The sequence below is a fragment of the Anastrepha obliqua genome, chromosome 5 (assembly GCF_027943255.1).
Source record: "Anastrepha obliqua isolate idAnaObli1 chromosome 5, idAnaObli1_1.0, whole genome shotgun sequence".
NCBI lineage: Eukaryota > Metazoa > Arthropoda > Insecta > Diptera > Tephritidae > Anastrepha > Anastrepha obliqua.
The window spans coordinates 89590859-89615623 of NC_072896.1; the positions used below are offsets into that span (position 1 = coordinate 89590859).

The 24765-nt window shown below is 41.9% G+C and overlaps 1 protein-coding gene across 1 annotated transcript; it reads right to left on the minus strand.

The window, feature by feature from the left end:
- Nucleotides 1-11629: 11629 nt before the first annotated feature.
- On the minus strand, nucleotides 11630-18605 carry LOC129248875 (histone-lysine N-methyltransferase SETMAR-like). Its single transcript, XM_054888487.1, has 3 exons — nucleotides 18518-18605; nucleotides 12316-12587; nucleotides 11630-12136 (listed from the first exon to the last, which is right to left on the minus strand). The coding sequence occupies exons 1-3, from the start codon at nucleotides 18603-18605 to the stop codon at nucleotides 11630-11632; spliced, it is 867 nt and encodes a 288-aa protein (XP_054744462.1).
- Between the last annotated feature and the right edge of the window lie 6160 nt (nucleotides 18606-24765).

The window sequence follows — 24765 nt, forward strand, 5'->3', positions numbered from 1 at the left end:
CACCAGTCACTGAAATAACACTACCCAAACAGCAAAAATATTGCACTCCTTCCAGATGAATACTATAAATTTAAAATTTTTGCGTATTTTCTCTGTTCAAACGCGTGACTTTATATTAGTTTTTCGGATAGCGAATGGCACTGCTGCTACTTGCACTGCTCGGACCTATGTTGTGATGTCAAGGTTGTTGTGGGCAGTAGGCAGACGTCATCTGCATAGTTGAGATTCGCTAGCCGCCCTTGGAGTCCCCTAGTTGCCGCCAGATGGCGTGGCGTTGTTCATGACAACGTTCAAAACGATGCTAAACAGCAGTGGCGAGAGAACTCACCCTTGTTGTATTTCTGCTAATGCTTTGATTTTGTTACCCAGAAGTTTCTCATAACTCTCAGCACAACCTGTGGAAGGCAACCAAATATCTAAAGAGGCCCACTAGAAGAACTACTGTCATAGAAGATAGTAACGGCCACGGGTGCCGAGAAAATAAAGAAAAAGCTGAAGCATTTGCTCAACATTTGCAATCAGTTTTTCAACCGAACTTGATTCCCAAAAACGAAAATACTACTCAGGTGCATAACTTTCTGGATTCGCCTTGTCAGTTAAGCTTGCCCATTCGCAAAACTTCTATTAAGGAAGTAGCGAATGAAATTAAGCAAATAAAGCTTAAAAAATCCCCAGGTTTTGACAAAATTGATGGACTTACCATAAAGAACCTGCCTCCAAAATGTATTACACTTCTTACCTATATATATAATGCGATGCTTAGACTCAACCACTACCCAAGTCAATGGAAATGCGCCGAGGTAATCATGATACCGAAACCTAACAAACCAGAGCACTGTCCGTCTTCATATCGTCCAATTAGCTTGCTGGTGACCTTTTCTAAGGTATTTGAAAAGATACTTTTAAGAAAAATGTTGCCTGTTTTAGAGGACTGCGATATAATACCTGAACATCAGTTTGGGTTTAGGAGGGAGCATGGGACTCCTGAGCAATGCCACCGAATTGTTTAAATTATCAATGCTTTTGAATATAAACAGTATTGCACTGCGGTATTTTTAGATGTCAAGCAAGCATTCGATAAAGTTTGGCACCCAGGGTTACTCTATAAAAAAAAAATTTCACTTCCAGCTCCTAACTATTTAATTATAAAGTCATATCTTAGTGGTCGTACGTTCTATGTCCATGAAAAAGATGAATCTTCAGAGTTGTACTCAATTAATGCTGGAGTTCCTCAAGGGAGCGTATTAGGCCCCGTTCTATACACAATATTTACCGCTGACCTTCCGATTAACAGTAACATAGATGCTGCAACATATGCTGATGATACAGCTTTTATTGCCACAAACTGTAATCGTAATGACGCATCACTTCACCTACAACAACAACTGAATATGGTTGAAAAATGGCTATTGAATTGGAAGATGGAGGTTAACACTCAGAAGTCTGTTCAGATAACGTTTACTTTGTCCTCCCGTATTTTTGAATGGCTCTACCATACCTGAAAGTGAAACTGTCAAATACTTCGGAGTACATTTGGACCGAAGAATGACCTGGAAAACCCACATTAAAGAGAAACAGAAACAACTCAAGCTTAAAACGAAAAAAATGTACTGGCTCTTAGGCTCGCGATCACAACTTAGTCTCGAAAATAAAGTACTGCTCTACAAAAAGCTATCTTAAAGCCAGTATGGACATATGCAATACAGCTTTGGGGAACAGCGAGTAACTCAAACATTGAAATCCTGCAAAGATACCAGGCTATGACTTTACGAAGCATTGTTGGTGCTCCTTGGTATATAACTAACTTCGAAATTCACAAAGACTTAAATGTACCTTATGTTAGAAATGAAATCACCAAAGCTTCTCGAAGATACCTAAACAGACTGTCGTACCATGAAAACTTACTAGCAAGAAATCTTCTACACAATATCATGGATGTCAAACGCCTTAAAAAAAAATTCATATTTTGGATCTCCCAAACAGATTTGAGGAAACATAATTGATTTGTAGCGAATACAACTGTTTTACAATATATTGATTGGTCTCAATGGAGCGCAATCAATCCTGTCATAATTCTTATATTTAAAAAATTTTCTGATTGTCAACTGAAAGATTGCAAATAAAATTTGTTCATAATAAAAAAAAAAAAATTATTCGAATACCTGCATCAGTGTAACATGCTCCAACGAGTTTAATCAATTTCGATGGGACACCTTTGCATTCGAGCGCGTTACGAATAGCGCCTTGGTGTTTTGGAAAGTCTATGAAAGCAAAGTAAAGCGAGGCCCTCTACTCAACTAACTGTTCAACGATAACTCGTAGACTATTGAGGTGCTCGATGCATGAACGGTTTGCTCTAAAGCCGCCTGTTCCTGTATGAGTTCTGGTTGTAGTACAGAAGGAAGGTTTTGTTCATGATTTATGTCATCATTTTGTTGGCCTTACTGAACAAGGCATTCAATGACATAGTCTTTCTGAGGAATTTTCACAATCACGTCTTCTTCAATTTATCAGGCGGGTCGGTTACTGGTTGCCCAGAATTCCAAAGCTTGTGGGTATATTAAGCGCACACTGCTTACGAGATCTGCTGTCAGCAATTCAGGCGATATGTTATCTTGCCCAGAAGACTTGTTGTTCTTAAGGGGTTATGGTCTACTCTTTACAAAAAAAAACAAAAAAGATAATTTATTGAAAGGTATTTATGCGTATTTTATGTAGAGACGAATTAAACTCCAAACGCTAGATGGGCCGCTCTGTAGCAGTGGACTTAAAGTTATCTTAGCAATAAAATATCTGATATTAAATTTCATCGCAAAGTAATTTCAATATCACTTAAAATGTGTTCTAATATTAAAGTATTTGGCAGCAAACTACGCATTTACTCGGCCGAGAGAATTCATTTTTATTACATAATATTGCGTACACACACACACACAAAATAAAATTCGTGCGCGTGTATTAGTGCCTCACTTAAGCACGGCGCTTTTGTGAAAATCATATATAATTTTGCAAAGTTATTCTAATTTTCATTTCAACAAGCGCAAGTTTCTGTGTATGCCACCCTGCTGCCAGCGCCATTTCCGCGCTGCCTGCACTTTCGTAGTAAATTTGCTACGCTTTTGAGTTTTTTCTCACATTTTTGTTTCTTAAGTGCAATTTTCCTTTTTGTTTATTTTTTTCTTCTTTACTTTTGCTGCATTTTCAGTTCTGTTGTTAAGGCTCTTGCGGCACTTTGAATGACCTCATTTTCGCTTGCCAGCGTGCAAGTGCAGGGTGAAGTGTGAGCTGGGCGAGAGTGCGACTGCGACTACGAGAAGCTGGCAGAAGCTGGCCAGACGGTTGATGAGGGTAAATGAGAAGGTGCTGCGGCTGTCGGGTATTCTTAAGGCGATCTTGTAAGTTAGTTAAGTGCAAGCACGCACACACACACACACAAAGGCACACATGCAGTCCCATACAATCCAGCATATGAGCGCCTGCGGCAGGAAAATTCGTTCGGACTGATGCAGTTCTGGTGATTTTAGAACAATGACTAGTTCGTTTTTCTCTCTTCTTTCGAAATTTTAAATGGAGGCTTTTACAAGTCGATGGTCCACATGGTGTCTTTGGTCTTCGTTACGTCCCTTTTCCATTGTTTCAATGGAAAACTAGTACAAAATTCGAGAGATGAATCAGAGGATGTTTTGTTTAAGTTATTCGTTCAATTATAATTAGATCGGCTCGCGTAGCGAACCATTTATGAGTGACCATAATTCAAGCGACCACCATCTCCTCATCGCTGTAGTCCGGCTAAAAGTTGCGGCAATAACCCAACAAAAGTCGCAACGCCGCTTCAATGTGGAAAAACTGAAGGACGAGAGGGCCTCCACTAGGTTCGTCGAAGCACTAACCTCGACCACTGCCCCAACTACACCACACGAAAATGAGTGGCAGCGAACCAAGCAAGTTTTCCTGAACTCAGCAGAGACCCATTTAGGCTTTAAGGCAATCAAGCGCAAGTGCTGGATATCAGACAGAACCTGGAACCTAATTAATGATCGCAGAGACATCAAAAACCAACTAAACTGTGCTAAAACAAGGCTATCTAAGACAGTCCTGCAGCAGCGATACAGCGACATGGACAAGCAGGTTAAGAAAAGTGCAAGAACGGACAAAAGGATCTGGAACGACAACATAGCCAGCAACGCGCAGTCCGCGGCGGAGACGCATCGCACCCGTGATCTTTTCCTCGCCATACGCAATTTAACCAACAAGTCACAGAAGTCCAGTAAGCCGCTTAAGGATGAGCTTGGCGAAATGACGACGTCCAAAACTAAACAAGTACGCATTTGGGAAAAATACTACGAGAAACTTCTTGCGCCAACACCATCCGTAGTAATACAGCCATGTGAATGTCCACGTCACTTGGTAAGACGCGATATCTCCACCACCTTGCCTGATGAGATCGAAGTTATGAACTCAATTAAAGCCCTAAAGGCCAATAAAGCGCCAGGACCAGACAGCATCAATCCTGAACTACTTAAGGCTGACCCTCAGGTGAGCGCTCGAAGGCTACTCCCTCTACTGCAAAACATTTGGATGTCCGGGAAGATCCCGAATGAAATTAAGGAGGGTGTCATCACGCTCATACCGAAAAAGGGCGATTTATCCGATTGCAAGAATTGGAGAGGCATAACACTATTAAGCATGGTCAATAAAGTAATAGCGCATATAATTAATAAAAGGCTTTCCGACGCACTGCAAAGTGGCCTACGGAATGAACAAGCGGGATTCCGACCACGCTGTTCTTGCGTCGATCAAATCAACACCCTGAGAGTGATTGTCGAGCAATCGGTCGAGTGGCGTTCGCCACTTTATCTCTGCTTCATCGACTTTGAAAAAGCTTTTGATACTCTTAACCACGAGGCAATCTGGGGAGCACTTTACTGCAAAGGAGTACCTGAAAAAATCATTTCACTTGTCAAAGAACTGTACAGTGAAGCAAGCTGCCGTGTGAGACATGAGGGCATCCTGAGCAACGCTATTCCAGTTCGAACAGGAGTAAGACAGGGATGCGTGCTATCTCCGCTCTTATTTAATCTGGTACTGGACTTAGTGATGCGACAAGCCTCAGCGGCGAACAGAGGCATATCCTGGGGCCTGAGCGGCAACCTTGAGGACTTAGACTACGCTGACGATATTTGCCTGCTATCACACAAACACTCACATATGCAAGCAAAAATAGAGGCGGTGAGCGAACTCGCAGCGAGGGCTGGACTGAAAATAAACATTGCGAAGACAAAGATAATGCGCATCAACACCACCGATTCACATATCTTTCAGATACGCGGCACTAACATCGAAGCTGTAGATGAGTTCTGCTACTTAGGCAGTGTAATAAATAAAAACGGCGGTTCAGCGGCTGACATACGTAACCGGATATCGAAAGCTCGCGTAGTGTTTGGCATGCTTGATAAAGTTTGGAGAGCAACGCATATAACGAGGCGCACGAAACTGAGAATCTTCGAGTCCAATGTGAAATCTGTCCTCTTGTATGCATGCGAAACGTGGAACGCGTCAACACGTGACATACAAGCAATGCAAGTATTCATCAACCGCAGCCTTCGCAAGATCACGCGCATTTTTTGGCCTAACGTCATATCAAACTCCGATCTGTGGACTATAACGAAACAGATACCAGTCTATCTCGAAATTCGACGCCGCAAATGGAAATGGATCGGTCACACACTTCGAAAGCCATATGGTGATATCACTAGAGCAGCCCTGGATTGGAACCCCCAAGGCAGCCGCAGACCTGGCAGACCATCTAACACGTGGAGGCCACTAGTAGAAACAGAAGTGCAACAAGCAGGCCGCTCCTGGCAGCAAATAAAATTCCTAGCTTCTAATAGATTTAACTTTAACTTGTTCATTGAGGCCCTTTGTTCCACCTAGGAACCACGGGAAAATATATATATATATATAATTCGGTATAATCGGGTTCGAAAACACATGAAACTCGAAGTGAGAAAAGGGGATTTTCTAATATCGATTGTCATAGAAGCTTGAACGATGACAACATTTGATGCGGCCCTCCTTTGAGGGTTTTTGTGAGAAAGATTCTGTGAACGCTTTTTGGATCTTTGCACGTTGGTGACGGCGAGTATCACAGAAGATGGAACAATATGCTGAATGCACTTTACGCCGACATAGACATAGCGCAGCTAATAAAGATCTAGAGACTTCGCTGGCAGGGTCATTTTGTTCGAATTGATTCCAGCGCTCCGGCTCTGAAAGTATTCGATGCGGTATCAGCTGGTGGTAGCAGAGGAAGAGGAAGGCCTCCTTTGGCCTTTGGTTGGAAAAATCAGATGGAGAAGGACTTGGCTTCACTTGGTGTGTGCAACTGACGCCGGTTCGCACGAGAAAGAAACAAGTGACTCGCTTTGTTAAACTCGGCAAGAATCGCTTAAGTGGTTATCGCGCCAATCAAGAAAAAGAAGAATAGCGGTCGCCCCTCGGCATGGAATAGTAAGCTTTCGAGTGTATTTTTGCCATGAAAAAGCTCCTAATGAAAATCCATCCTCCGTTCGGAGGCGGCATAAAACTGTAGGTGCCATTTTTGGAAAACCTTCAAGACGCCCACCACAAACTGAAGGGGGAGTTTGCTGAAATACCCATCAAAGAAGGTACGGAAAATCTTGCAATATCGTTACTTGGTATCAACTTGTCGTCTGTTTGGGTTCGTCTTGAGGCTTTCCTCACGCATTCGTGCTTGTCGTCTGTGCGTTACCCCCACAGCAGCTCTGTTTCAAAATAGCATCTTTGGGCGACGGATTCTAGGTTTGAGAGTTTTATCTTATCTATCTTTGCTGCAAACTGTTTTACTGCTTCCCATTTCTTTTTCGAGTTAAGCATTGCGTTACAAAGTTATCTTGTATGGGGACAGCGCCGAGGAGATTTGCGAGCTCTTTATAAAACCTGGCGCAGTGAAAAGTCACGTGTTCTGCACTCTCATCGTCACTGTGACTCTCAGCCCAGGTCAAATTATCTGCTAGATTAAAGTGGTTATTCAGTAATTAGCCAAGCGTATCCTGTTGAATATTACCAGGAAAGGCTTTGGTATCGGAAAAGTGATGTCATTTAAGAACATGAAATTCCTGAGTCTGCTGCTCCCACTTACCCAGCTACTCCGGGATGATATCACTGAAGTCTTTAAATTTCAAAAGAAGTCCAGAATTCAGCTGGACGACAAGAAAAACTGGAGTACACCTCCATTTGAAACGAGTGCCTGAGCTGGTATGCAATGGTCTCTAAGAGACCAGAAAGTATGGGCGTTGGAACAAACATATGACCTCAGAACCAAGTGTTCTGTGCCGATGGGTAGCTTTTCCCCCATTCTGCAAGCGGATTTGTGTGCCATTTGTCTATGTAAAATAAATAAATTATTGGTGTGAATATTTTTGATAGGTATTTGGCCGAGCTCCTCCTCTTGCGTGGCGTGCGTCTAATTGTTGTTTCACAAATGAAGGTACCAACAGTTTTAAGCTGACTTCGAATGGTAAATAATTGTTATGAGGAGCTTCTTCACGGCAGAATTATACTCGGAGGTTTGTCATTGTTTGCCGAGGGGCGACCGCTATTAGAAAAAACTTTTTCTTACATTTGGTCTTTCGTGCACGGAGACTCGAACCTACGCGTTCCGAATGGCCGACTCCAATGACCAAATGTCTGTCTAAGTGCAGATATCAATTTAAACAGGCATCTCCGGAATGTAGTAGCGACGCGTTGGCAATAGAGGCTACGGCCTTGTTACTAATAGGGCCCGTGCCCTTCCTTGCTATGGGGAAACCCACCATCAAGGAGAAGCTTACTACTGTAAAGCCAAGGCTAAAGAAGATTAGTTGGTACCAAATTACGGGCATACGCCAGGCAAAATCCTCACTGGAGGGGAGGGGGGTATTTACAATTGAAACCGGTTTCGGAAACTCATAACGCTCCCTAAGGATAAAGTAAGAGTGCTAATGGGTACGCTCACAGGCCATTACAGACTACGCAGCCATCTGCATAGAATTGCGTTATGATTCACTGGCTCTTGTCGTTTCCGCAACCAATCCCCGGAGACTCCAATACACCTTCTTCTTGAATGCAGCGCTTTAGCGCGGGAAGGGATGAGACAACTCGGCCAATTGTAGCCAGAAGGAAGGCATAAACGCTCAGCCCAATCCAGCTGTATCTTAAGTTTAATAAAGGAACTGAGCTTGGATGAGGTACTGTGAAGAGTAGAGGACACAAAGGGGCACAAGATTAAAGTGCGAACCGCGAATCAGTCTATCTGCCTGTCTTTTCTCATTCTGAAGTCCATTTATTAATTATTTTAAAGGATGCCTGTTTGTAGTACTTGATTTCCCTGTAGGGTTGTTGCAGTTGCACCTAAATTTGATTTCGTCTAGTTGTGTATGTGTTTTCGCTTGCATTTGCTATTTGCTTAACGCCTTTCAAAGAGCGACAACAATTCCATTTCGATTTGCACCGCAGCCATTCGACATTTTAACACAAAATTGTCTGTTCTTTTTTCTATATTTTTATTTTATTTTTTTTTTTCTTCGTTTTCTCTTTATATTTTCAAGTTATGTTTCTTCACTTAAAATGTTTCTCGTTGCTTTTGTTAACACTTCACGCATTTGGTGTGCGCATTTTTTTCACCAATTTTGCATCTAACAAAAGTTTCTGAAATTCATAGTTCCATACAAATATCCGCAATGTGGCCCAACTTTTGCCCCATTTGCACGCTATCGTCTCGACAAAAGCGCTCACTTACATACATACATACGCTCATTTACTTGCATTAGTGTGTGTGTATGTGCGTGCATGTGTGCATGGGTGTTTGCACAAGTTTTTCTTACATAAAAATTCCGAAAAAATAATAACCCGCAATATGTAAGTACTTGCGACTAAGAAAAAGTTTTTAAAACAATTTTATTGCCACTTGTGCAATCGTTTTGGTGCACTTTGCAAGCGAGTGAAGTCAAGCGGTCGCGGGTGCGTGGCCGTCTGGCAGTTGGTCGGTGCAGTTCGTCTATGCGCTAGCTACTTATGGCGTTTGGCTGCATACATATCTGGGTGTATGGCGCGTCCGCTCGCTGTGTGCTGATAATGGCGTGTCGTTGTTGTACGTGCCTGTACCAGAGTATTTGCACTTTTTTCTTTTGCTTTATTTATTTGCTTTAAATGCACAAATCAGCATTAGTTTTAAAATTGAGTTTTTTGGTTTTTATTTTATTTTTTCTGCTTGCTATTGCCCGCTAGTTGATAAATTTTTGTTTTTCATTTTTATTTTTTTTTTAAATGTTAGTTAACTTTTCTTAGAAGTTGTTGAATATTTTTTACTTTGAATACAAAAATACCGTAGTTTACAATACAAAGCAGATTTTTCGGCATTCCGTGACAGTTGGTAGTCTGTACTTTATTATTAGGAGACTGCACTGTAGTCTTTGCACTATGACCTTAAAGACCTATTCTGCCATCTACAGGGTTGCCAATATTCAACGGACCCATCTGGCAACCCTGTATATTTTGACAGAGACGTCAGATCGCTTAATGACATACTGCGTTGGAAGCGTCAGTCCAAGCAGATTTTTACCATAGAACAGTACACGCCACGCGAGCGCTCCCAAATTGTTGAAATTTACAATCAACAAAAGAAGTCAATTATGAAAACTCAACGTGCGTATAAAAAATTAAATAATGTGATAAGTGCGCCTTCTAAGAACACCATTAAATCTTTGTACGAAAGGTTTTCGACTCGTAATGCTCTTTCTAATCCAAAGAGGCCAAATCAAAACCGACCAAGGCGTCGCCAAGGACATCCCAAAATCACCGTTCTCAGCAGTTGGACATTGCTCGGACCACTTTACAACGAATTATCCGCATTTATTTGTATTTATTCCCGTATAAGATTCAATTGACGCAAAGATTGTGGCCTGCGGACAAGCCTCGTCGATTGGAATGGGCCCAAAGAGCCATAGAAATCCGGCGGGTCCGTCGAATATGGGCAACCCTATATTTGTCTATACATAAATACATTGTTTTCTGCATTTTCTCAACGAAGCTTAGGCAGTTATGACTCTCGTCCAAAGAAAAAGGGTGTTAGAACAAATACCATTCCTGCAATGTACTTTAACTTCTCCACCCCACCCCTTTTCATCTCGTCAATTCAACAGAAAGGCTAGACTGCTGATTGCACAGTATACGAGGTGTGTTCAAAAAGTATCGCGAATTTTGTGTTTTTTCAAAAATTATTTATTTATTCATTAATATCAATTTAGTCCCCTTCAAAGTAATGCCCATGAGGTATTATGCACTTGTGCCAACGTTTTTTCCAATTTTCGAAGCACTTCAAAAAATCATTTTTTTTTCTTGTTCAGCTCCTCCTTCGATGCCGTCTTTATCTTGCCAATCGTAGCGTAGCGTCGTTCTTTCATGGGTCTTTTCAGTTTCGGGAACAAGAAAAGGTCGCACGGGGCCAGATCTGGGGAATACTGCGGCTGTGGCATCATTAGTGTGTTGCTTTTGGCCAAAAAGCCAAAAAGTCGCGCACAAGCAACGAGGTGTGAACAGGGGCGTTATCGTGACACCAGAGCCAATTTTTGTTTGTCCAAAAATCCGGGCGTTTTAGGCGGATTGCTTTGCGTTAATTGCGGCTAACTTGCAGGTACTATTCCTTATTGACCGTTTTACCCTGTGGCAAGAACTCATGATGCACAACGCCTCTGCAATCGAAGAAATCGGTAAGCAAAACTTTTATATTCGACCGAACTTGGCGCGCTTTTTTCGGTCTTGGTTCGTGCGGCAGCTTCCATTGAGACGATTGAGCCTTGGTTTCCACGTCATAACCATAAACCCACGATTCATTACCAGTTATGACCCTTTGGAGCAAATTTGGGTTGTCGCGGACAGAGTTCAGATACCAACATCTCATTAGCAATGTTCATGCGATGCTGCTTTTGGTACGAATTTCGCAGCGACCCGTCTCATGCACAAATCATTGAAGAAAATCGAATGGCGCGAGCCAATTGATATGTCTAGATCCTCAGCAACTTCTCTAACGGTGATTCGACGATTGGCCAATACCATTTTCTTCACTTCATCAATTTTTTCTGTTGGTCTGTTGTTGAAGTGCTCGGACGTCCGGCACGCTTTTCGTCGTTCACATCTTCTCGACCTTCTGAGAACATTTTGTACCACCGATAAACGTTGTTTTGGTCCAAAGTAGCTTCTCCGTATGACACATCCAGCATTCGGAATGCATCCGCGTACTTAATTTCGTTTTTCACACAAAATTTGATACAGGTTCTTTGATCCATTTTTTTGAATAGGTAGAAATCGAAGACGAGCCGAAACATGTGCAAGCAAAGCAGCTATCAACAATTAACTGAATATACAAACTGGCCGAACTCGTCGGCTTGAGTGAGAGACATGAGTACCAACATATAGCCATAAAGAAATCGAAATTCGAATATACGTAACCTGCGAAAATTTAAAATTCGCGATACTTTTTGAACACATCTCGTAAAAAATTTAAGAAGGCTGCTAATTTTTAGATCGGCCACACTTTCTAACGTTGAAAATGATGCAGAACCTAAGCAGTTTATTGGTGTTTTGCTATATACAGGGTAGTGGCAGAGTAGGTGTTCCAGAGTTCCTCATAGAACTTCTGGCCTTTATTTGCAAAAAACTCAACCAAGTGCGATTTTGTAGCCTCGTCATTGCCGAAAGTTTTACCATTTAAGGAGGTCTGCAAATACCGAAATAAATGGTAGTCTGACGATGCGTAGTCAGAGCTATATTGAGGATGCATCAGAAGTTCCCAGCCAAGCTTTTTTAGTTTTTGGCGAGGGACCGAAGCGGTATGCGGTGTAGCGTTGTCCTGATGAAATATGACACCTTTACGATTGATCAATTCCGGTCGCTTCTCGTTGATGGCTGTTTTCAATTTGTCTAATTGTTGGCAGTAGACACACGAATTAATCGTTTGGTTCCTCTGAAGCAACTCAAAATATGCCACACCCTTCCAGCCCCACCAAACTGACAGCATAATCTTCTTTTGGTGAATATCAGCCTTTGAAGTGGTTTGTGGCGCTTCATCATGCTTGGACTACGATCATTTTCGATTGAAGTTTTTATAATAAACAATCCATTTTTCATCGCCAGAGATAATACGCTTCAAAAAGGGATCGACTACATTGCGTTTAAGATGCATATCACAAGCGTTGATTCGGTTTGTGAACTGAAATTCTTTCAATTCATGTGGTACCCAATTATCAGCTTTTTTACCAGTCCAAGACTATTTATATGATCATGAACGGTTGATTTTGGTATATTTAATTTCTCTTCAATCTCACGCAAAGTTACATGACGATCCAATTCGAGTAAAGCCTTCATAATGTCTTCATCGACATCACTTGGCCGACCTGAACGTTGCGCATATTTAAGTGAAAAATCTCCAGAACGGAATTTGATGAACCAATTTCGGCACTGTCTTTCTTTTAAAGCTTTATCACCAAACAAATCACGTAACTTTTTAGCAACCTTCTCTGCGCTTTTTCCTTTATGGAAATAATAAAATCAAATATGACGAAAATGGTCTTTTGTGGACTCCATATTAAAATTGACGCCAAACAAACAAATATAAACAAAATTACGCGCACTTATTTTCTGAAGCAAGCTAAAAGTGACAGCTACTCGTAATAACTGTCGAAAGAAAAAATTAAAACAAAGAGTCACAAGCTGCTCGAAACAATTATCAACGCCGTCTATATGTAAAATCGGCAATTACTTTCCGGAAAAGCCCAATATATTCAGTCTTTGTTTTGCAGAGCGGTGGTTGTATACCGGATGTGCTAGCTACAGGAAGATTTGCGCCTGTTTTGGCTAGTATATCCACTATCTCATTTTCTTCGATTCCCTTGTATCCTGGAACCCAGTAGATGGGGGCTTGTTTCTCAGTTCCTCAGCTCATTCGGCATTCCTATTTCGGCATTGGGGTACGCAGTGTGACTTTGTCATTACAGCTGCTATGGCTTTGATGGTTGCTCGGTGCTAATGTAAAAGTTTCTTTGATAGTTCAGAGGAGTGTTCTTTATGGATATGTCTACTGCTTTCGTTGCTGCGTAGATCTCAGCTTGGAGCACACTGCAGTAGTCCGATAATTTTTATGGCTGTTCATAGTTTAATTTCGAACAGAATACTGCGGCACAAACATCCTCTTCCACTTTGGAACCATCTGTATACAGGGTTTGATTGAAAAGTAATGAGCCTTATTTTTTTAAGCAGTTTTATTAATCTTTTTGGCTTATACAACTAATATTTTTCAAAATAGGACCCTTGAGCGTGAATACACCGCTGGTAGCGGTCCTTCCACTGCAGGAAACATTTTTTAAACTCATCCGCCGGAATCGCGTTCAATTCGGCTGTCACAGTTTTTTGGATCGCCTCGATGGAGTCGAAACGCCTCCCCTTCAGCTTTCTTTTCAGGCGCGGGAACAAGAAGAAGTCTGGAGGGACAGGACTGGATTGTAGGGAGGGTAGGGAAGCACCGGAACCCCCATCTTGGCCAATGCCGAGGTGCAGAGGAAGGCGGTGTATGCCGGCGCATTGCCGTGATGATGCACACACTCCGTCTTTTTCTAATACTACCTCAGGTTCCCTGTTAAAATTCGCTTGAGGAATAACGTAGTCCGAGTTAGCGTTTAAACGTCTGCATATTCGGCTGTGGCCATAAGGCCTTTCAACTAGTTGTACTGTTGTCAATAGCCTAAGTTCAGACTTCTTTGTAGAACTTTTTGCTACTAAGTATTTTGCGTAAATGCCAAGTATCTTGTCCAGGTCTGCTGTGGGAGTGATGCGCATTGCATCCGTTATACACAGCTCTGCAACTCTTGACACTTTCTCCAGTTCGTTAGCATATGTCTTCTTGTCCAAACTTGTCTACCATATTAGAATGCCATAGAGCATTATTGGTCTTACTACCATCGTGAAAATCCAATGTGTAAGTCATGGAGATACATAAGTCCCATGTCTTACCGAGCATTTTTCTGCAGGCGTATTGAGTGTTTTCTTAGTTCGTTCTTGCACATTGAGTTTCCACGTTAGTTTGCTATCCAGCACTATTGCAAGGTACCAAGTATATGTCTTAACCTCTAATGTAATACTATCCAGCCTAGGTGGCGTCCAGTTCGGAATCTTGTGCTTCCTGGTAAACAGTACTAAGCCCGTCTTCTCAGGATTTACTTTCAGTCCCGCTTCAACTGCCCACCCGCTAATTTCCTTAAGTGTCCTTTCACGAACTTGACTTGGCGTTTAGTCATCTTTCTGCGATGATGATAGCCAGGCCGTCTGCATACGTAGTTAGCGTTGGTCCTCCATTTCATATTTTAAGTAAGATCCTGCTTACTACCAGAGTCCACAGTAAAGGGGATAGTACACCTCCTTGTGGTGTGCCGCTATTAGGTCTCCGATACATGACCAAAGAGCCCCATTTTGTTGGCACTGTACGACAATTCAGTAGGTTGCCGATACAGTTTTGTATCGATGGTTGTGTGTCAATTAATCCTAGTGCCTTAATCAGAGCCTCCTTCGAGACATTGTTGAAAGCTCCAGGTGTGTCAAGAAAGACGCCAATCGCGCATTGTCCTTCCTATCTGCAGCACAACTTTATGTAGAGCAGTTTCAGTGGACTTACTTTTCGTGTAAGTGTGTTGATATTCAAATATTAGGTGAGATGATGTCCTTTCCTTAATATTGGAAACCAATAGTCTTTCGACGGTTTTAAGGAGGAACAAAGTTAGTCTTAGAAGCCGATAGTCTTTCGCAAACAAGTGGCTGATTTTAAATGATTTCGGTATGCATACAACCCCCGGCAGTCTCCAATTCTTCAGAACATAGGTGAATTTGAAACAGTACTTAAAGGTGCCCTTCTGCTAAGGTATCAGGGATATACTTCCCTTTTGCAAAAGCACTGGAAATGTGCCACCCGGATCTGGTGACTGAAAGGAGTCAAAAGATTTTAGGGCCCCTTTCAATCTAAATGTCGTAGTGAGGCCTTCACAAACTTTCTTGTTCCCGTCTGCTTCCGCAGAAGATGCGGTGTGTGTGATCTTCGTACATCCAGGAAAGTGGGTTTCAGTGAAAACCTCAATAGATTCCTCTACGTTCTTGGTCTGTTTGCCTGTACCTTTGCGGATCAATGTTGGAATTATAGCAGATTTGGCTATAATTTTCCGCAGTCGAAATACTGTCCAAATTGCCGCAGAAGTCTCACCAAGAGCTCTTTTTGGCCTTCCTAAGCTGCTTCTTGTGTGAAGTTAGAAATCCTAGAAAAAGAGTATTGTAATGTATGGGCAATAAAAAATATAAAAAATTACGCCTTCTAAAGAGCATTTTTTTCTTGTTCACTCCTTTCGGGAGCATAGCGCCTTGACAAGACTTGTCTTGCTTTGGTTTCGTTAATATATTTGATTTTGCCGCTATCAGTCCTAAGTAGTCGGAATCCCCACCTGTCGTTGCTTAGGAACAACGCCTTCTTACTGTTTGAAGCGCCATCTGTGTGCTACATTTTTCTGGCAGAAGGATCGGACAGGTGGTTGAGGACTTCGCTAAAGTGGTGTGTCTGCGCTATTACCGCGGCTGCCCGCTCCCTTCAACTGGCGCCACTGGATGCAATGTGTAACTGTGTGCTTTTTCTTTATTTTTGTTTGTTTTAGCAGCCACAATGCAAATAATGCGCTGACTATAGTGCGGGAGTAAGGATGGAAAGGATACATTTTTGGGGTTGAGGAATGTTTATTGTTTTTAGAAAGAGGGAAAGTAAGTAAATTTGGAAAAGTGCGAGGACCGTGCTTTACGTGGGATTCGAACCCACAACCTCTGGGATGGCAGGCTAGTGCACTTACGCTAGGCTATCGGGGACGCTTAAAGAACATAAGACTATTCAAAAGTCCATATGATAGTATCGGAAATCAAGCTGATATTTTTAGAAGTAAGGCCAAATAAGACCAAATTGGTGGCCGCCGTAGCCGAATGGGTTGGTGCGTGACTACAATTCGGAATTCACAGAGAGAACGTAGGTTCGATTCCCGGTGAAACACCAAATTAAGAAAAACAGTTTTCTAATAGCGTTCGCCCCTCGGCAGGCAATGGCAAGCCTCCGAGTTTATTTCTACAATGAAAAAGCTCTTCATAAAAATATCTGCCGTTCGGAGTCGGCTTGAAACTGTAGATCCCTCCATTTGTGGAACAACATCAAGACGCGCACCACAAATACAGGAGGAGGAGTTCGGCTAAATACCCAAAAATGGTGTACGCGCTAATTATATATGTATATATAAAGCCAAATAATAACGAGTGGCTGCGTAGCAAATTTGAGCACCATGTGGCCTCTTACAAAGCGTCATTATTGAGCAATAAAATGTTAAAATGTCAGTTTTTGATTTTTTTTCCACTAAGCCAAGTTAGATCGCAAGATTAGCTAACTGTCTTAACTTTCGTTATTTGTTTATTGTTTGCAGAGATGAATTAAAAATTGAAATAGGTTATGTTCCTGAGCGGTGCTATCTGCTCGCAAGTCGCTAGTTGCGTGTTCTCGGCCTTAGGTAGAGCTTGCCGATGTTCTGGTAACCCGTAGGTTCAAATTCGTGCTTTGATAGCACATACACATCGGGGCGCTGGTAAGAAGACTTCACACTCGTACACTTCATACCTCTTTGTTTCAAAATTCCACACATACCATACACACTCATATGCAAATTTATTACACTACAGTGCATTATTGTTGTTGACTGTCCCTGCCAACGATGCGCCAACTAATGCGGAACAAATTGATATTTCGTAAGTGTTTTTGTTGTTTTCAATATACACTTGACAATTTTGTTTACTTCTGCTGCTACTCTGATCGTCTGTTGCATCTATTCTTGTGTAGTTATTATTGCACGCGTCTTATTCCCAAGTTATTGTTCACAACTGGTAATTAAAATCCACTCACGTAGCCTCAAAAGGCAGACAGAACAAATAAGTTTGTAAGTAAAGTACAAATAAATGGGCAATAATAAGAAAATAATAGAAGCAATAGAAGACGGCCGGCGGACGATGATGAAGAAATAGATGGCATGGTGATGCAAATGGCGTGGCGCGGTTGGAGAGGCATACAAGCACAGGCAAAATGCCAGTGAACGGTGCGCAGAGTAGGACAAAGCAAAGCAATTGTTGGGAAAATCCACAGCAACAGGTAAAGAGTAATGTGAGAACAAAGGTTTATAATTTCTATAAAGAAGATAATCCAGCAGATGAAGGCAGAAAAATCAAGATATCGATAGCCTTCGTGCACATCGAGGTAGTAGCGCGCCAGTGGCTGGGGCGTATGAGTGACAATTAAATAGCAGCGAGCGACGGCCGGCAGTGTTGATGCAGCAATTTTCGAGGCTGGCAAGCAACAAGCAAACAATGCAGCTGCTTTTGTTTCCGCACTAAACTCGACTTGAATTTGCAATTTGCGATTTGCAATTACCAATGCGAGTACTGCGGCTGCGGCTGCGGCTGGGGCTGGTGCTAATGGAACTCACAGCTGATGCACTGTTTGCCTCACTTGCCGATGATTTGCGCATTTTAGCGATTTGTATGCGCCACTGGCAGCACCCGCCAACACACCCAACTAATGCAACAAAAACAACAAGAACAACAAAAACAGAAACAACAATAGCTAAATACTGCGCAATGCATTTCTCTTCAAAACAATTTTTTTGCTTTTTCATTTGTTTTTTTGTTTGTCATTTTTTCTCTTTCAATTCCATTTGTTGCTTTGCAAATCAGCTAATTCCATTATAATCCGCAGCTCAGGCTGGCAGCAATGCTTGAGTGGCTTAAATTAATTCTTGTGAATTTTTTAATTATTGCACATCATCGCTTCGGTGATCAATCAAATAGCAACGCTATTGCAATAATAACAACAACAGAAATGGGAGAAAAAAGTACGAGTGTAGGAAAAGGCAGTAAATCTGGTATTCAATACTGCAGCACCTCAGCACTGCAGTACCGGCAGAAAATTCCATTGGCCGGCATCGAGCGTCGATTTCAAGCGATTGACTGCCTGCCTGACTTAGTCATGGCGAATGCGTAACTTAGCAGCGTGTGGCAATTCGATTAGTTTGATATAGGGATATTGTTGTTGTTGTAAGTAAACGCACACATCGGTATGCATTGGTATTATAAGTCGTAATGGCCTGCTTAAGAATTCCGATCATGGGGGGGAAATAATTTGTGGCAAGAGAAGAGCAGACTTATATAAAAATATATATGAAAGATTTCTTGAAACTTATCCAGCAGTGTAACGCCACTGACCCACCTCAGCATCCGCATTTCTGCCGCGTGCAGTCTCACCACTAGTTTACGTGGTGCAGCCCAGCACTCGGATGCATAAGTTATTGTCTGCCAAATCATTTTATAGATTTTACCTTTAAATTTTTGTGGAATTTTCTTGTCGCACTGGGCACCGGAGGCTGCTCTGCAGCTTTGCCATCCACATTGAATTCGGTGAGCAATTTATCGTTCGAAGGTGCCATCTCCGCTGACATGTGAGTCCAGATAGTTAAAGCTATCAATGATTTTGAGTGGACGTTATTTATTGTAAGAGCTGGACTCTCCAACGCGCTGTGCCAAAATGAAACTCGATGGCTGTGGCCTTTGTGCGGCTTACTCGTAGCTTTTTCGATTCAAGGACAGTAGCCCACCGGTTTAGATTTTCTTAGAGGATGCCTATGTCGCGTGCGAAAAGGGCTACTTCGTGAGCATACAACAGCGTCAAAGGGAGGTTGCCTTGGATTTCGCGCGTAACGAAGTCCATCACCAGATTAAAGAGAAGAGGGCTTAAAGCTGAGCCTTGATGTACGCCTACATTAAAGTCAAAGCTTGGGTCAGCCCATCCGTATATTTTACCTGCCTAATTACTTGATGGTAGGTGCCAATGATGTGTTTAATGATGGTTCCCGGGATCAGGTGTTTTCTTAATACCGTCCAAACGAGATCTATAAGCACGCGGTCGAACGCCTTTTCGAGATCAATAAGGACTCCAAACAGATTTTCTTTATTTAGTCGTTGTTTTTCTATTATCGTACGAAGAATATGGGTGGCATCAACAGTCGATTTCCCACTCCCGAAACTGAACTGGTGATCTAAGCTATACTTCTAATGCGTGCATCGCGGACTCGGTCCCATAGAGCAAAAGAGTACGCCACAATTTATTTCTACGAGAATTTCGTTACTAAGGAAAAAAAATATTTACTAGTATTTCAAATATGTAAGATACTTTCATCGGCTAAATTCTGAGATACACGAGGGTGGCTCAATAAGTCCTTTAATGCCAGAATAGATAGAGCTCCTACCTCAAATTTAGCATTTCATGTATCAAAAAGGCTCTTTCTGCATAACGTACCCTAGTTTTCAGACATGAGCTCATCAAATATCACACTTTTACTGTGGCTACCACTGTCCATTAGGGTACAGAGGGAGTCCACATAGGCTACATCACACTGTGCAGCAACCAGAAAAGGACAAGAAAGCTGTATAACAATGATTTGAGGGGAAGATGCTACTATGGGCAAAAAGTAAGGTGAATTTATTTGTCAAACTTCGCGAAATTAAAATTTCGCTCTAGTTATTTTTTTCATGAGTTGGCAGCACTGTTAATAACATCTGGGACAACTTTCATGTGAATGTCGTTATCAGTAATATATTTACGCTTGTGTTTACCAAACGACCAAGAGTGCATTTTTCGATTTTTACAATGTCTGATTTGATTGAGCAGAGAAGTGCCATGAAATTTTGTTTGCGGAATGAAATTTCGGCTGCGGAAACGTTTAGCATATTGCAGAAGGCATTTGGTGATTCAACCATGTCGCAGAAAAATGTTTATAAGTGGTACAAAGACTTCAAAGAGGGTCGAGAACGTGTTGATGACTTGAATCGCTCCGGACGACCATCGACGTCAACAGATGACCAACACGTCAATAAAGTGAAGGATTTAGTGCTCAAAAATCGTCGGTTAAAGACCTTACTGATATGATCGGAATATCAGAAGGATCTGTGAAAACCATTTTGAAAGACCATTTGGGCCTACGAAAAGTCAAATCTAGTTTGGTACCGAAAACTCTCAATTTCTTGGAAAAAAGTCGTCGCGTTGATGTGCAAATGCATCATTACGGGAGATGAGACTTGGATTTATGCTTACGACCCTGAAACAACCGACCAATCAAGCGAATATCGTGCTAAAGGCGAGGCCAGACCGAAAAGTGCACGTCAAAGTGGTTCAAAAATAAAGGTCATGATGACAGTTTTTTTCGATTTTCGTGGTGTGGTGCACTATGAATTCCTTCCGCCTGGCCAAACTGTTAATAAGGAATTTTATTTGAGCGTTATGCGTCGTTTACGTGAAGCAATTCGTCTAAAAAGACCAGAATTATGGGCCAACAACTCTTGGTTTTTGCATCACGATAATGCACCGTCTCACACTGCACTCGTTCTTCGTGACCATTTTGCCAAAAATTCCACGCATATCGTTCCGCAACCGCCGTATTCACCTGATTTGGCTCCGTGTGACTTCTGGCTATTCCCAAAACTCAAGAGACCACTCCGGGGAACGCGTTTCGAGTCGATTGAGGAGATAAAAGCTGAATCGAAGAAGGTGCTGATGGCTATACCGGAAATGGACTATTTGGCATGTTTCGGGGATTGGAAAAATCGTTGGCATAAGTGTATTTCATCGAGAGGGGATTATTTTGAAGAGGATGAAATTGATTTACAAGAATAAATAAAGATTTTTCATTTTACAACCAAATTCACCTTACTTTTTGCTCACAGTAGTATGCAGAATATTGGACCACCAGCCGTAACATAAATATTATTACTGATGTACTTTTGTACTTTATGTACTTGTACAATCAAACACTGTTTTTATTGTAGAGCCATACGGGTAAAAATTGTGGGTTAAATAGCTCTTCCTTTCAAAGGCCTTCCAGCAAAATGTACGACTTAGCTCAATAAAGTTGCTTTCTCATCAAATTCTCCAGGCTTAGCCAACTGTATCTATTTCCTTTTCCATCTGGCTTGGAAGTGAGAGGTTTGGTTGAAATGCCTGATGGTCTAGATAAAATAAACTGGTAGTTTGAAGATATCGTGTAATTATATCGGAAAGAGGTTATGCAAAAGCTTTAGAAATATGGAATAAAGTGTAATATATTTCGTTAGAGAACGCCAAGATAAAATTTAATTTGTCGAACAAAGCATTTTTCATTATATATTTGGAGACTCCTAAGCTTTCGTAGTTCAATCCACTAGTCAAGTAGTCGTTATTAGAAAGAAAAATATGAGGTCAAATATTCCACACTTTGGGCAGCAAATGAAAATTGAAAATTTGAAAAGGTCGAGCCAAGGAGCACCAGGAGATTTGGTGGCTCCTAAAACACTCAGGCTAAAAAGCCCATTGTATTTAAAGCTCTGGAAAGACGGTAGATAGTCAATGAGGGAAGGAGAGAAGTATCAGAGAAAGAGATCGGAAATAATGGAGACAGAGATAGAGTTATTTAGTCCTGTGAGAATTTTCCAGATTCTTTGGTAAATCTGTAAATATCCTCCAGCTTTAGAGAACGAATATTACTCATTCTCACGACATCGGAACCGAAAACTCGTAGCCGTGCTCTAGCAAAGGCAGGACACTCACAGTGAAAGTGCTCAGTGCTATTCGCCTCCTCCAATCAGGCACATTGGGTCCTCAATGACTCCAACGGAGGTTATATGCTGACCCCATGGGTTGTGTCCTGCAGCATCCTTTACTTTCAACCAAATTAGCACCAAGCACGCTACGGGAGTCCAGGTTTTTGTTTACTTAAAAATAATGCATTTGGAAGAGATCCAGGACCTTATTTGTATGCCACATCTCCAATGTTGTAAGCTAACTGACTCATAAATGTATGTAAAAAGACAATCTTGAAAACTCAATTAGAATAAAATAAAATAAACCTACCCTGCTCAAGCGAACTTCTAAGGCTAGCTGTGAATACCGCCATGGAACTGGGTTGCAAGTTGTAGGTTGTAGAAATACAGAAAGAGATAGCAGATCACACGTCACTTCCGGAGTTACCTTTACCATGTTTTTGGCATGAAATCAGTATTAGTTAATAAATCAATTAAATTTCTTAATTTTATACACATATTTTCTCTATCTGATTACTAAATATAATTTTTTTTTTTTGCCGCGCACGTAGGTTTGCGGCTGGTAGACTTAGGCAGGGTAGCAGCAAGCGATTTTCACGAGCTGTTGTGTTTTGCACTTATCCGGCTACCTTCTTGCATTGCATGAATCCAGTAGCATTTGAGGTCATTGGAAGACCCATTTGAACTAGAAACAAATTTGTTGCTTGTAATGCCATTCCAAGGAGAAATGAGAGAAAAACAAGCGTGGGAAAGTATTTAAAATTCTGTTTTTTCTAGTTTAATAAATCCAAATTGACTGCAGATTTCTCTGAAATTTAAATTTTCCTATCACAGTGAAATAATTTGCATCTTAACTATATATAACTAAAGGTTGACATTTTTCCCCCTCACACCGTAGTTAGGTGAAAAGGTTGAAGTGCCAGTCTGGTACTCCTCAAGTAGCACTAAAGCGCTGTTTCGACCCCATTATAAGACCTCCAACAGCCAGATATCTACAGCCAGAGCTGTTGATATAATGGAGGAAACAGATTGGATTTAGGTTGGCGCACTGTCCCAGGCTATCGAAGAAAGGAGCACCCAGTGACCTTAATCGCCTTGCAGCCAAACCCGGACATTCACAGAGAAAGTGCTTAACAGTCTCCTTCTCTGAAAGGTCCCCACAGCTTCTGCAATGGGGATTAAATGGTAAATCCAACTGCTTTTCTGTGTGTGCTGATCGTCCAACGACAAGCGACGAGTTTTGAAATTGAATGGTGTAGAGTTCTCAATACTTTTCGAGTCCTCCGTTCATTGTATTGAAGGAGTTCTCTTAAAATAATTGCCCAGCGTAAGATTAGTTGATCTAATTTGCACCACAAGTATTTTAATTCTACTCAGAAAACGTCTTAGGTAACCGAAGAGACAGCTTAATAATTTTATGGCACTTGAATTTCGTTTAGAATACCTGCCAGCAATTTAATACCCGCCACTGTATATTTAAGCATAAAATTTCGTATGCATTGCCAATCTCCATCATTTTTCGCCTGCATTTGGCAATATTGCTGAGTAGCCATTGCTGTCGCTGTATCGCCGCTGCCCCTGCCACCGCCACCGTCACAATTGCAATACGCCTGCAGTGAATGACGTTGGCCAATTTCGACAACTTCGGCAACGACAATTGCTAATGCCATTATTGTTGTTGTGCAACCAATTGCGCATTCTCCATATTCTACACGGCTCCACCACCATTGCCAGCAGCCGCGCATTGCTTTTCGCATGCGACGCGTACCCTCTTTTACGGCGAATTTGCGATTTGGCAATGCCATAAGCGGATTCATCGGGCATCAGCCGTAGTTCGTAACTACGCGGAACAAAAGCTGCTGCACATATGCATGAGCCAGCCAGCACATACATTCACATGTATGCGTGTGCATTGGTGTTAGTTTGTGTTAGTGGCCAAAGCGACGAGTCAGCAGAATATTGTCATGTTCGAGAGCTGAAACGTTGCGACGTTAACGACAAGCCACGACAAGCACGTGCAACGCATGCAAATTCGCCATTGAAAGACAGAAAAGCAGAAAATTAAAACGATTCTGCGTTTCATAAAAATTGCAGCGCGTATGCTGCGCAACGTATTGGAGTGGTTGGTCCAATCTGGCACCAGTCGAGCGTATTGAGCCAAAGCCGGACTTCATGATATAAAACGAAAAAGTAGCAAAGCCAAAAAAAGAACAGAAAAACTACAACAAAGAAGCCACACCAACTCAAATAGGCGGCTATCTTTTTAGAGAATCGAAAATCGCGAATCGCCCATCATCGTGATTGCTTCAAGTAATCGTTCGAATTTGAGTGGTTTGCTATTCCACGGACGCGGCTTGGGTGACGACTGCACACAGCCGTACCTGCTGCGCCCACACCTCTACCTCTCTGCCTCTTAGTATGCGTGGATGTGTGTGCAAAATCGTTGACCATCGTCTACATAGTTTAGCGTCATTGCTTGGTTATCGCCCACCCAAACGTATCTGGCCGCTGTGATTTACGCGTTCATCAGCAATAATCTTTCGCCATTCTGATTGTGCGCACGCGCTCTGAGGCGTGCTTAGCGTTGCTGATGCTTTAGCTGTGTTGTAGGAAACGCTGCAATGCTGTCCACACAAAAAGCTCAAATGATGACAGTTTTGATGGAATGCGAGTAGTAAGGAAAGTTCATCGTACTTCAACCAAAATAAGTTACATTAACGATAAGTCGGCTCTTAGACCCTTTTCCTTTTTTAATTCTATCGCTTGTGTTCTCGCTCATAGGTTAATTGACTTCAAACTCAAACTGCTGTGCAATGAATTTTAGCTATTACCTAATATTTAAATGCAGAAGAAACCCTCGCTCCTCTTTTTTGTATCCTCCTAGTAGTCGCCTAGAACAAGGGTCCATTTGATCTTCTGCATATTCGGAAATCCCATCGCGGAGATCGCGGCTTGCATAGAGCGCGGCAGATGCAGTGGAGCAGGTCAAAACACTCACCCTTATCGTTTATGCCGCTACGACGTAAA

Bases quoted from the DNA above. Each gene is read 5' to 3' on its own strand.
- LOC129248875 (XM_054888487.1), bottom strand. From the start codon at position 18,605: ATGTCAGCGGAGATGGCACCTTCGAACGATAAATTGCTCACCGAATTC. The intron at 12,588-18,517 runs GTGCGACAAGAA...ATTTCCATAAAG, and splicing joins AGAGCAGCCTCCGGTGCCCA to GAAAAAGCGCAGAGAAGGTT. The intron at 12,137-12,315 runs GTAAAAAAGCTG...AAATGATCGTAG, and splicing joins ATATAAATAGTCTTGGACTG to TCCAAGCATGATGAAGCGCC.